Source organism: Microcebus murinus, chromosome 20 (assembly GCF_040939455.1).
Source record: "Microcebus murinus isolate Inina chromosome 20, M.murinus_Inina_mat1.0, whole genome shotgun sequence".
Taxonomy (NCBI): Eukaryota; Metazoa; Chordata; class Mammalia; order Primates; family Cheirogaleidae; genus Microcebus; species Microcebus murinus.
Window position 1 is genome coordinate 5206422 of NC_134123.1, and position 13257 is coordinate 5219678.

At 69.4% G+C, this 13257-nt stretch overlaps 1 protein-coding gene across 1 annotated transcript in view; it reads left to right on the forward strand.

Annotated features, from left to right (window-relative positions):
- The window catches only part of ADCY7 (adenylate cyclase 7), a 42687-nt gene that overhangs the window by 16339 nt on the left and 13091 nt on the right, over window positions 1–13257 (forward strand). Inside the window, exons 9-18 of the mRNA XM_012788958.2 lie at window positions 2830–2957; window positions 4147–4305; window positions 4513–4645; window positions 8627–8818; window positions 9084–9118; window positions 9611–9694; window positions 9836–9908; window positions 11552–11649; window positions 12507–12591; window positions 12784–12909. Of these exons, the coding sequence (XP_012644412.2) occupies window positions 2830–2957; window positions 4147–4305; window positions 4513–4645; window positions 8627–8818; window positions 9084–9118; window positions 9611–9694; window positions 9836–9908; window positions 11552–11649; window positions 12507–12591; window positions 12784–12909 (1113 nt within the window). The remainder of the gene's footprint in view (window positions 1–2829; window positions 2958–4146; window positions 4306–4512; window positions 4646–8626; window positions 8819–9083; window positions 9119–9610; window positions 9695–9835; window positions 9909–11551; window positions 11650–12506; window positions 12592–12783; window positions 12910–13257) is intronic.

A 13257-nucleotide genomic window follows, 5' to 3' on the forward strand; every position in this document is an offset into this window, starting at 1 on the left:
CAGCGCAGACGCTTCCGAGCACCGTGGGGAGGTGGGGGTCGAGTGGCGGCCAAGCAGCCAGACCCCGTCCCCTCCCCGCAGTGTGAGGCTGGCGGGGAGGAGCACGCAGGCGGGAGGCGGGAGGCGGGAGGAGACGGCCTCTTCCCCGTGCGTGCCAGGGAGCAGCCCGGGACGACCTGGGAGCCGGGAGCACTGTGGGGTCCGGCCCTGGCAGGCGGCAGGGCACGTTTGGAGTCTGAGAGACCCGCAGAGAGGGCTGGGGGAGGGAGCGGTTCTGGGCGGAGCGTGTGCAGGAAAGCTGCGTGTGCCCGGGGGGTGGGGGGAGGGGGACGTGGCCCGGTGTGCGTGGAATGGAGTGAGGGGACAAGGTCACGTGGTTCCAGGACGTGAGGGCTGGGGCGTGTCCTGAGGATGCTGGGAGCGTGGCAGGTGCCGAGCAGGGAGGGGCACGGGGCAAGGAGGGTTTCTGTTCGTGGCCCACTCGGCCCTGAGACACGCGGAGCACCAGGCTCTGAGCCGTGGGCCCCCGCCTGCCCTCGGCGTGCTCCCGGCCCGCGCGTCTGTGCTGTGCAGAGGAGTGAGGAGCAAGAGGCCGGGGGCTGGGGAGCACCCGGCGCGGCCTCAGGTGGTCAGGGCAGGCTCCCTGGAAGTAGTGGCTGCTAAGTAGAGACTGCAGTGCAAGGTGTACGGCAGCGGCCCCTTCTCGGCTGCGCATTTGAATCACATCGAAAGCTTAAATGAAGCACCAACACCGCTGCCCACACCCATCAGCGTTTTCAACAGCCTTCCCAGGTGACTCTGTTCACAGAACCAGTGGTCTAGAACTTTATGGGAGACAAGTTCTGGCCCTACGCTGGGAAGAATTTTTCATGATCAGAGCTGGTGAATCCTAGGAGGAATCCTAGGGGTGGGCTCCCCATTGCAGGCAGTGAGCTCCCCATCACAGGGGGTAACCAAACTGCTGTAGGACACCACTGGCCAAAGGTGCTCTGGAGAGCTGTCCCATCCTGGGTTCCATGGACTTAGTGACTCAGAGGGCCTGTCTAGCCTGGACCCTGCCTTTAGGGGCATGAGCTGTGTGACTTCCACACTAGCTGCTGGGAGCCCCCAGAGGGTGGGCCACATGGGAGGCAGGGGACCTGAGTCTCAGGCTGCAGCTGGCCCTTTCCCTACCATGAAGGACAAGGATTGTCCTTTGCCCACGTGAGCATGGCTTTCCCACCCTCGCAGGCCTGGGAGGCCCTGCCCCATGCTGCAGGTGGGGGAAGGGAGGCTGTGGCAGGGCCAGCTTCCCAGTCGGAGCGTCCGGTCCCCAGACAGGGCTGGTCCCAGCCTTTTCCCTATCAGCGATCAGATTCCAGAACTGTGGCCTCCTCCTACGTGCCAGGGCCTCATTGAGAGGCATCTGTTGCCCCTGTGCTCGGGGAACTCCTCCCTCCCTCTCTGACAGGCGGGAACCTGTCGGCCAGTGGAGGAGCAGCCGGGAGCGTGTGGCCTGGGTTCGGGGGCAGCCCTGTGCCTGGCCAAGGGGACACAGGTGGCCGGAGCCCCGAGTCAGCACTGGGGCATCCAGACCCTCTCCAGGCTGCCTGCTTTCTAGGAAAGCACTGTCCCGTGTCTTTTCGGCCACTCAGAGCTCAGCAAGTGCCAGGCGGGGCCCAGCAGGAAGCACCTGGCACACGCGCAGATGGAGCAGTTGGAGGAGGGCTCAGAAAGGGGCTGTTCACAAAGGCTGGGCGGGGGCAGGGAAAGCCGGTCTGTCCGTGGGCCTGGCTGGGCGTGGGAGTGGACGGCACGGGCGCTCTAGACCTGCAGACTGGCGGTGTTCTAGGGGCAGCCTGGCCCCAGGGACCCTGCAGGAGGGAGCCACCTTGGCACGTCCCCACCAGGAGTGAGGGCGCGGCCACCTGCTAGTCCCAGAGGGTCAGCTGCGTGGGGCGGGCAGGTGGGGCCGGGAGAGCCATGGCAGGTGTCTGCACCCAGTCCCCAGATTCCCTCGTGCTGCAGCTGCCCTTGCTGCAGACATGGAGGGTCCGGTGGCTGCTGCACCCCCTCAGGTGGAACCCCAGGCAGCCCTCCTGGGCATTTTCCTCTGAGACCCAGACTCGCCCTTCTCTGGCTCCCCCTCGCCCTCCCCAAGCCCCAGTAGCCTGGCCATCTCTTGGGTCACCTTGGCACCTGCCAACCTCTTGGTTTATTGCACCTGCTACCTCTGTCCTGTCTCCCCCATCCATTCCTCTTCAGCCGCCCTGGCTGCCTTGCTGTGCCTCAGACAGCCCCCTGGCCTCAGGGCCTTGGCACGTGCCTGCAGTACCCTTCCTCCACATGCTGGCCCGCTGGCGCCCTTGGCCCCTTGGGGTCTCTGCTCGAAGGCTGCCTTCTCTGGCCTCCTGGGAACATCTCTCATGTCCCGGGCCGCACGTTTCTCCTTAGCACTGACCACTGGTGGGCACGCCGTAGATCTCGTTTGCCTAGTTTGGCGTCCGACCCTCCCACCAGCACGTGAGCTCCATTTTGTTCACTGCTCTGTCCTCTGCCTGGCCCAGGGCTGGGTGTGCAGTAGGCACTCAGACATTACACGGACAAATGAAACAAAGGCAGCCCCTCCCCCCGGGGAATACTTGCTTTCACCCCATGCTTGGCTTGGGGTCCCTCCTGGAGAGGCCCCGTGTCCCCAGTTCTTTTGCCAGGCCCTGAAGCTACTCCTGGTGGCTGGCAGGAGGCAGCCCCTGGCTGGGAGGGAGCCCGGCTCACGCTGGGCAAGGGGAGGTGGCCGGCGGGTGTGGCCCCAGCCCCAGCCTTTGCCAACCCGGCCCCCCCGCCCCGCAGGCCCACGAGTGCATGCGGATCAAGATCCTGGGCGACTGCTACTACTGCGTGTCCGGCCTGCCCGTGTCGCTGCCCACGCACGCCCGGAACTGCGTGAAGATGGGGCTGGACATGTGCGAGGCCATTAAGTAGGTGCAGGACAGGCGGGGCAGTGGGGACGTGCGGTCCTGTTGTACACATGAGGGCACTGAGGCTTGGGTGTCGGTGGCTTGTGGGGACCACGCGGCATGCTTGGGTCTGAACCCAGGCCGTCTGCGTCTCCTGGGCCTGCCTGTGGCTCCGAGTCCTGGAGCGTCCCGGAAGCTCAGAGCCGGTGGCGTGCGGACAGGGCAGTGGGCCCCCTCCCCGCCCAGGCGCCTGGCAGCGGCAGGAGGACCGCGCAGGGTCTGCTGAGTCCCACGGCCCAGCTGCTCGCTGCGGCCCCTGGGAAGGTCCTGATCGGGTCGGGGACAGACTCAGGCTGCAGGGGACCACAGCCTCCCGGGCTCCGTCCTGCCAGAATCCAGCTCCCGCACGGTTCTCAGTGGCCCTGTGGGAAAAACTCGCTGCCCAGCAGGTGGTGCCGGCGTGGTGGGCTCGGGGTGCGAGTCCAGCTCCGGCTCTGCCCGTCTCCTGAGTCTCACTGGAAGTGGCAGTTTTGCCAGGAGGAACCCTGGCCAGCGCTGGAAGGGCCTGGCTCTGTGCCACTGCCTGGGACTCTGGGCAGGTCCCCGCCCCGTAACATGTGAAGGCCGTACGGGCCCCTCTGCTTTCCCGGCTTTGGCCCCGGCAGGCCTGGTCCATCCCTGGCTGGAGCAGTGGACACGTGCCGGCTGCTCCCCTGGCCCTACCCACTTGTCACAGGGACTCAGAGGCCCTGCTGTGTCTGGGGGTGCCCTGGCATCCGGGAAGCTCTAACCTGGGGCTTGTCGTACTGAGTGGTGCCAGTGACTGCAGGGCTCCTCCTCGGGGAGCACAGAGGCCCCCAGGGGCTGGCCCTGTGTTTCTCATCTATGCTGGGTTTTGGGTGGTACCCGGCCCCCTCTGGAGACCCCAAAAGCCTTTTCTTAAAAAGGCTTTTAATTTCAGCATATTACAGGGGTGCAAACGTTTAGGCCACATCTATTGCCTTTGCCCACACCCGGCCCCAGAACCCTTTGGCACGCAGCCAGCGCTGCTAGGTGGGGAGGGTCCCAGTGATGGCACCTAGGCCCTCGCACGGCTACAGCGACCCCATGCCCTCCCCACGCCACGCCCACGCCCGGGCCTCCGGCCTCTCCGGGGTTCGGGGTGCCCCCAGCAGCCCTTCCAGGGGCGCGTGACCGCCGCTCTGCCCAGGCAGGTGCGGGAGGCAACGGGCGTGGACATCAACATGCGCGTGGGCATACACTCGGGGAACGTGCTGTGCGGAGTCATCGGGCTGCGCAAGTGGCAGTACGACGTGTGGTCCCACGACGTGTCCCTGGCCAACAGGATGGAGGCGGCCGGAGTCCCCGGGTGAGGCTCGGAGGCTGGGCAGGGCAGCAGGGGGCAGAGGCCAGGGCAGACTCGGGCTCTGGGTGGGGTCAGGTGTGGAGGAAGGGGACAAAATCAGCGACCTCACAGGGGGCACGCCCGGCCCTGCCTGGGCTGCCTGCTGTGCGTCCCCAGGTGGGTGCAGCCCTCTCTGGGCCTGCTGCTCTGCCTGACTTGGGGGTCCCCCAGCCGGGTGCACATCACAGAGGCGACGCTGAACCACCTGGACAAGGCGTACGAGGTGGAGGACGGGCACGGGCAGGAGCGTGACCCCTACCTGAAGGAGATGAACATCCGCACCTACCTGGTCATCGACCCCCGGGTACGGGCGCTCAGACGCAGCAGGCTGGGCGGGGCTGGGGGCGCCCGCGACAGCCAGTGGGGGGAGAGTGCTTTCTTCTCCAGGCTGTGGGAGGTGGAGAGGGGCCTGGCTGGCGCAGGGGAGAGCTCCCCATCACTGGGTGTATTCTAGGCACCCTGGGCCTCAGCAAGCTTTTCTGTGCGATGGGAACGACCCCTGGGCCTGCCTTGGGGAAGGAGCTCACCGGGCGAGGCCCTCGGCGTGCCCGCGTGTTGTGAGCGCTCGATGAATAACAGTCGCTATTAGCGTGTTTTCCACCAGGCTGTTACTCATCTCCCAGACTTTCAAAAGACACATTTTCAAAACATGCTCTGGGCAAGACTGGAGAGGGCAGGGCGTGGCCAGGGAGCCACTGGGCAGGGCCCTGAGCGTGTCCCGGGCTCTGACCTGAGCGGCTGCCTGGCCGGCCCAGGAGCCCGTGGTGGGGGGCTGCCGCGGAGCCCCGCCTGGCCTGTCTGCCGCCCGCGCCCAGCCGCGTGTGGGAGGCCAGCCCGTCTGGCCGCTCTGTGAATCACCCTTGGGGCTTGCTCAGGAATGAGCCCTGCTTTCCAGCTCCCTGTCACTCGGCCTGGCCGTGCCTCGGGGCTGGCCCGACTGCCAGGCGGGGCCCAGGGGCGGTCTGTGAGGCGCCCGCACGCTGCTGGCCTGGTTCTGGCCTGCCGTGTCCCCTTGGACTCCATCCTGCCAGCGCTCCCCAGGGCCCTGTGGCACGGTACCAGTCCTGCCAGTCGGTGGGAAACCCAGTGGGTCTGCCGGGTATGGGGGTCCTGCTGCCCCCACCCCGCCCCCAAAACGGCTGCCCCTCGCCCTGGACCCGGCCCCGGCCCCGGCCCAGCCCACAGCCCCTCCTGAGCTCTCCTGCCCACCCGCCCAGCCCGGCCTCGTCTCACCTCAGCTGCCCTGCCCCAGGCCGCCCCTCGCCCTGCCCTGCCCTGCCCCAGGCCGCCCCTCGCCCTGCCCTGCCCTGCCCCAGGCTGCCCCTCGCCCTGCCCCAGGCCGCGCCTCGCCCCTCGCCCTGCCCCAGGCCGCCCTTCGCCCTGCCCTGCCCTGCCCCAGGCCACCCCTCGCCCTGCCCTGCCCCAGGGCACCCCTCGCCCTGCCCCAGGCCGCGCCTCGCCCCTCGCCCTGCCCCAGGCCGCCCCTCGCCCCTAGCCCTGCCCCAGGCCGCCCCTCGCCCTTCCCTGCCCTGCCCCAGGCCGCCCCTCGCCCTGCCCTGCCCCAGGCCGCCCCTCGCCCCCAGCCCTGCCCCAGGCCGCCCCTCGCCCCCAGCCCTGCCCCAGGCCGCCCCTCGCCCTGCCAGGGGCCGTTCACCCTGTCTCCTTGTTCAGTGTCGGTGTCGAGAGCTCCGAGGGTGGGGTCCCCTCCAGGCTCTGCCGAGCCTGATGGGCGCTGGCGGGCAGGCGCGGGCGGCTCTGGAATGGGTGAAGCAGAGCCCTCCCCAGCCCAGCCCAGCCCAGCCCGCGGGGCTCGCACACGCGTGGGTGGGGTCTGGGCACAGCGCGGCACCGAACCCGCGGCCTGCGTCTCCCCGCAGCTCTACCTTTTTAACTTCATTCATTTGCGCAGTTGAAGATTCAAAAGGCAGGAGCCACGCTGCAGGGAGCTTTGCTCCCATCCTGTCGGGGCCAGCACATCCCACCCAAGGGGCGGAGTCTCTTGCGAGAGACCCATGGGCCAGTGAGCTGCAGGCGCCACCTCCCTGCTAAGGCCCCCCGCTGTGCCGCCCCCCCACGCCTGGCCCCCACTGCGTTTGGCCCCCACTGGCCTGGCCCCCCGCTGCGCCTGCCACACCCCTGCGCCTGCTCCCCTCCCCCCGCTGCGCCTGCCCCCCTGCTGCTCCTGGTCCCCCTCCCACCCACCCCCGCTGCGCCTTGTTCCCACTGACCTGGCCCCCCTGCTGCGCCTGGTTCCCACTGACCTGGCCCCCCCGCTGCGCCTGGTTCCCACTGACCTGGCCCCCCTGCTGCGCCTGGCCCCCACTGCGTTTGGCCCCCAGTGGCCTGGCCCCCACTGCGTTTGGCCCCCAGTGGCCTGGCCCCCACTGCGTTTGGCCCCCAGTGGCCTGGCCCCCACTGCGTTTGGCCCCCAGTGGCCTGGCCCCCACTGCATTTGGCCCCCGCTGCGCCTGGCCCCCACTGGCCTGGCCCCCACTGCGCCTGGCCCCCACTGGCCTGGCCCCCGCTGCGCCTGGCCCCCACTGGCCTGGCCCCCACTGGCCTGGCCCCCGCTGCGCTTGGCCCCCACTGGCCTGGCCCCCACTGGCCTGGCCCCCTCTGTGCCTGGCCCCCACTGCGTTTGGCCCCCACTGGCCTGGCCCCCACTGCGCTTGGCCCCCACTGGCCTGGCCCCCACTGCGCTAGGCCCCCACTTGCCTGGCCCCCACTGGCCTGGCCCCCACTGCGCTTGGCCCCCACTGGCCTGGCTGTTCCCATCCATGCGCTCGGTGCCCCCTTGTGTGGGTTCACCTGCGGCCCCTGTCTGGTGGCCCCGTGGTCGCCGGTGGCGGCCTTCGTGCGCTCTGGGAGTGAGGAGGTGTGCTTGGCGGCCCAGCGGAGCCCTGGCGGGGCAGAGCGGGCGCCCGTGGCCTGGTGGAGGTTGCAGGTGCCCGCTGTGGGCTCCTACGGATTCCCATGCCCGTTCTGAACAGTTGTGTGTTTACTCAGATATGATGGATCTTTTTAATTAAAAAAAAATATTTTAGAGATGAGGTCTTGCTGTGTTGTCCAGGCTGGTCTTGAACTCCTGGGCTCCAGGGATCCTCCCGCCTCGGCCTCCCAGAGTGCTGAGTCACAAGCCTGAGCCCTGTGCCTGGCCATGGCGGGTCTTTAGTGCGTGCTTACCATTATTTTTATTTCTCAGGGACCGGGGTGTCTGGCTTCCCGGTTCTGAGAGAAGTGGCGGCAGCCGTGAACTTGAGTGGCAGAGTGTTGTGCAGGCAGGGCTGCTGGCCATGGAAACGTGCCCCCTACCCCCACCCAGCAAGACTGCTCCCTTTAGGGTCCGGCATGTTCCTCCTGCCCCGGGACACTCACCGTGTGCTGAATTGCATGTGGTTCCCTCAGGCTGGGCAGACAGTGCGGCTAAGGGCTTAAAAATGTTTCTGTCCAAAAGGCAGCTGGAAGTTACAGGAAGGTTGCCGTTGTGGCTTAGTGTGTGTTTGTGGCTTGCAGGGGTCCCAGGAGGCAGGACTCTCAGAGGGCAGGAGAACGTCTGGGGGGCTGAGGGGACACCCCGCAGACCCCAAGATGGCACAGGCTTGCCTTCCTCGTCCCTCCCCTTTCCTGTCCTGCCTGGCCACCAAGACTGGGGCAGCCTCAGGCATGCTGTTCTTGTGGGGTCTTGGGCTTAGTGGCCCCGCTGGCTCAGCCACCAGCTCCCTGGCATGGGTATGCATGTGGCAGGTGACGGACACGTGCCATCCTGGTTGGGGGCCGCTGAAGTGCACTCCCCCAGTGTTGCCCTGGGGTGGGGCCAGCACTCCTCTCCCCTGCTGCCCCCACAGGTAGGAGGCACATGTGCTGGCCACGTGGGGGTGGGGCGGGACGCCCGTGGCTTCCCTGGGGCTGTCTCCCTGGGGCGCCTCCGCAGGGCAGGGCTGAAGGGGGCGCAGGCCCCAAGGACTGTCTGGCCCAGGGAGCCTCACGGGGCACTGGGGCCTCAGGCTGAGGACCTTGGTGCGTGTCTCTGCTCGGGGAGGTGGTCGGGCTGTGCGTGGTGGCGTGTGGCTGCCAGCCTCTGCTCGGCCAGCGCCCGCCCCGCAGCCTGGCCTGAGCGCCGCAGGCTCCTGCCTGCCGGGCAGCTGCGCTGCGCTCCGCTCCGAGGGTCGAGGGGCGGCGGCCGGGACGCCTTTTGCCCGTTTTCTGTTCTGGGGAGAGCTGGTGGGGCGTCCCTCCCCCTGCCAGGGGGGTGGGTGGCACAGGCCCGCGTCCGGTCTGCCCGCAGAGCCAGCGGCCGCCGCCCAGCCAGCACCTGCCCAGGCCCAAGGGGGACGCCGCGGCGCTGAAGATGCGGGCGTCTGTGCGCGTGACCCGCTACCTCGAGTCCTGGGGCGCCGCGCGGCCCTTCGCGCACCTCAGCCACCGCGCGAGCGTGAGCAGCGGCGAGACCCCTGTCCCCAGCGGGCAGAGGACCAAGGTGGGTGCCCTCCCTCCCAGGCGCAGGGTGGTTTCGGTCTCCGCCCGCCTCCCTCCCGCGCCGCGGGGGAAGCCAGGGCGTTTGGAGCATGCTCCAGGGTGGCCAGGAGTGTCCCTGCGCTCCTCAGTCCCTGCTGGTGCTCAGCTGTGGTTCCAGCTGACGCTGTGCCGGGTGCCGGGTGCCAGGGGCACACCCAGCCCCAGCGTGGACCTCGGGGCCCAGCGTCCTCGGGAATAACCGTGTCCTCTCCTCCCTTCCCTTTCAGGCCATTCCCCTGCGGCACCGCCGGACCCCTGACAGGTGCGTGTGCTGCCCTCCCCTCTGCCAGGCTGTGCCCTGCCCTCCTGAACAAGCCTGCCGCAGCCACTTCCTCCAGGCAGGCCGCCCTGACTGGCCTCTGTCCGGGGGCAGCTGCGCAAGGCCCAGCCCAGGACCTGCGTGGAGCTCACCACGCTCGAGTCACAGCGGTTCTAGGACCCAGCACTTCCTGGCCCCTGGCTGCTCAGGGTGGCCACGAGCGGGCACGTGTCGGGTGCCTACCCTGTGGCGGGGCCGGTGGCGGGAAGGAGGATGTTCTGGCCCCGATGCCCACCCTGTGGGTGCAGCAGGCGAGGCCTCTGCTGGGCCGGCTCTTCACTCGCCCTTGCTGGCTGATGGCACCTCCCGCTCCACCATCGTGCACGAGGCCCCGGGAACCATCAGGGCCTGCGCCCTCGCCGGCTCTCATCCGCACCCGCCTCGGGGCTGGTGCATGCGGGTCCCTGGGTGACGTGGTGGGGTGTCCCATCCCAGGGCCGCACGCCCCAAGGGGCGGCCAGAGGACGACTCATACGATGACGAGATGCTGTCGGCCATCGAGGGGCTCAGTTCTACCAGGTGAGACCCCCGAGACCTCTCCCCCTGGGGGGTAGAGGGGTCCCCCACGTGGCAGGCCCTGCCGTGGCACAGATGGCCCTCCCCTCCCTGACGACGCTGGCCGTGAAGGTGCAGCCCAGCCCGTCTCCACGCCGCCCCCAGGCCCTGCTGCTCCAAGTCCGACGACTTCCACACCTTCGGCTCCATCTTCCTGGAGAAGGGCTTCGAGCGAGAGGTGAGCGCGCCTGGGCCGCCCCAGCCCAGAGGAGCGCGGGGTCGCTGGGGCGTGAGGGAGGGTGGCGGGGGTCTGCGCAGCTGCTCCTGGGGCAGGCGGGGCTCGGGGCGCAGGCCTGGCCCTCACGCTGGCCGCCTCCACTTGGGATGCCGTCAGGGATCTGCCCGCGGGTCTGGGAGCGTCTGGGAGGCATCGCCTGTGGAGTGCGCGCGGCCCCGCCCGGCCCCACCCTGCCCCCCGCCCCTGGCCCCCGCCCCCTGCCCCCGGCCCCCCCCCCCCCGGCCCCCCCCCCGCCCCCGGCCCCCCCCCCCGGCCCCCTGCCCCCGGCCCCCCGCCCCCGGCCCCCGCCCCCGGCCCCCCCCCCCCCGCCCCCGGCCCCCCGCCCCGGCCCTGCCCCGCCGCCCCCGGCCCCCGCCCCCGCCCCCGGCCCCCCGCCCCGCCGCCCCCGGCCCCCCGCCCCCGCCCCCGGCCCCCCGCCCCCGGGCCCTGCCCCGCCGCCCCCGGCCCCCGCCCCCGCCCCCGGCCCCCCGCCCCCGGCCCCCCGCCCCGCCGCCCCCGGCCCCCGCCCCCGGCCCCCCGCCCCCGGCCCCCCGCCCCCGGCCCCCCGCCCCGCCGCCCCCGGCCCCCCGCCCCCGGCCCCCCGCCCCTGGCCCTGCCCTGCCGCCCCCGGCCCCGGCCCCCGCCCCCGCCCCCGGCCCCCCGCCCCCGGCCCCCCGCCCCGCCGCCCCCGGCCCCCGCCCCCGCCCCCGGCCCTGCCCTGCCAGCCCCGGCCCCCGCCCCCGCCCCTGGCCCTGCCCTGCCGCCCCCGGCCCCCCGCCCCCCGGCCCTGCCCTGCCACCAGCGCTCAGGCCGACCTGGCCTCCCCGACTCGGGCGTGTCGAAGCCCCTGAGGCTTCTCCCGTCTGGCTGCTACGACCAGCTTTTTGTGCCAGTCGTGACCATTTCTTTATTGAGTGCCTTCTGGGTGCTGGCAGTGTGCCAGGCACATGTGTGCCTGTCATTTGGCCTCACGTGGTGGCCGGGCTGGGCGCTGCTCTCCCACCTCCCAGAAAGGACGCCGGGCTCTCAGGGCCTTCGGGCCGCCCTCTGCCTCACGTGTGGCCCCAGTGCCGGCAGCCCTCCCTCCTTGGCCAAGGAAGTGGGGCCAGTGTCCAGGACTTGGGGGACTTCCTCTTACTGGGGCTCCTTGAGCTGGGGCTCCCCACAGGAGGAGGTCACTGGACACCAGCCTGGCAGGCTTGCTGCGGGCTGAGTGCCCGGCAGGCCGCCTGGCCGGGCCCTGAGCCTGGTTTTGCGCCCGCAGCAGAGCCTGCCTGGGGCACCGGGCTGGGTGCCGGGGTGCAGCGGGCCCAGCCTCCCTCCTCGCTGGGGCGAGGGCAGTCCTGGGAGCTCAGACTCGGTTCCCATCTGTGGACTTGGGGCCAGGAGCTTTGCAGGGACTTTGGAAATAGTCACAGACTTGGGCAGGCACAGGGGAGGGAAGGAATTGCCTCCAAATACGAAGGAGCAGCTGCAAAGTGGAAGTCAAGGGAAGTCACGAAATGGAACATTGCCCGGGCCACGAGGGGTCTGAGCCTTTTCTAAGCTGGCTGGGGCTGGGGCAGTGGTGTGCCGGTGGCCCCTCACGGTCCTGTCGCCCCTAGTACCGCCTGGCGCCCATCCCCCGCGCCCGCCACGACTTCGCCTGTGCCGGCCTCGTGTTCGTCTGCATCCTGCTCGTGCACGTCTTGCTGATGCCCAGGTCAGCTGGGGGGCGAGGAGGCTCGAGCCAGCCGCGGTCCTGGCCGGAGGGGCGGGGCCCTGGGGGCCACCGGAGCCCCTGCAGGAGGCGCGACTGGGCTGGGGTGCTGGCTGGCGGAGGGCCCTGCGTGGGGCCAGGGTCGTGGCTGCACGCCTGGGGTTACCGGCACTGCTTTTCAGTGGAATGTGCTTGCTGCGCCCCAGCCCCTAGCGCCTCTCACTTCCCCAGGCACCTGCTGTGTGGCCTGTTGGCGTTTTAGTTGGTGACCCTCACCTTAGGTTTTGGAATCCTAGAAAGGTAACCCGAAAACTGTAGGCAGCGTCACCTGCCTTTTACGTGTGGGGACCTCGAGCCTCAGAGGGTTATAGTTTGTCCAGGGTGGCACAGCCTGGAACAGGAGTCCCTGAGACTCGTGTCTCTGGCTCCTGGCCCTGTTGGTGGCGGACAGGGCTGGGGGACAAGGTCAGCCACATGGTGGTTTCTAGAAGGGCAGTTAGGCCAAAGGGTCGACCGAGATTCTTGTTTTGGTTGTGCTTAATAGACACAGAGTAGGGAACACTTGTACGTGATTTTTACCTGCCAGATACGAGTCTAAAGGCCGTACAGGCACGACTCATTTCTTAAGTACTTGGCCCCGACAGGGACACGCGATGTTGACCTTGCTCTCCATGTTTTGGCCGGGCCTGTGTGTTCCTAGTGGGGCTGTTGGACCACAGTCCTCCTTCTCAAAGACCCCCTTTGCTGTGGGCAGCATGGCAGGTGGGAGGGGACAGGTGGCCGTGAGCCAGACAGTTGGGATGACGGGAGGGGTCCGGGCAGATGACCCACTGGAACTTAGGTTTTTTCTTCTTCTCCAGGACAGCGGCTCTGGGTGTGTCCTTCGGGCTGGTGGCCTGTGTGCTGGGGCTGGTGCTGGGCCTGTGCTTTGCCAGTGAGCCCTCGGTGAGTGGGCGCCCCGCCCTGTGGCCCTGTCTCCCCGGTGCGCCCCTGGCTCTGGTCAGGGCTGGGCGCTTGCCCTCATGCCGTGAGGACAGTTTGCTGAGTGCCCTGGAGGCTTCTCCCGAGGGGCCTGCCTCCCTGGGCCTCCTTGTCCCGGCTGCTGGCCCTGGGCGACCGGACCCCGTTACTCCGCAGAGGTGCCGCCCAGCCCGCGGGGCGCTCCGGACCATCTCCGAGAGGGTGGAGACGCAGCCCCTGCTGAGGCTGTCCCTGGCCGTCCTGACCATCGGCGGTGTGCTCACCGTCGCCGTCGTCAACCTGGTGGGTCCTGCCCCGCCGCCCGCCTCCTGGGTGGGGGGAGCCAGTCTCTGGCGCTGGGGGTCTCCAGAGTCCAGAATCCCGGATGCCTGGAGCGCTGCCTTCCCAGCCGTGGGCGCCCCGAGGCCCCTGCAGGCCAGGGCCCCTTCCCCTTGTTTTCACGAGGACTTTGGGTGCCTGGAGAGCATAAGTGGCCAGCCCTATCTTGAGCCGCCAGAATGTCCTGACGTCCTGTTCCTTCTTTGGGCCCCTGAGGAGGTCCCAGCTGCCCCCCGAGACTCAGTTTCCTCCTCCTGCCCGTGCCGGCATGCTTGATGCCGCAGAAAGCAGCCTGCAGGGGCGCGTGTGCCG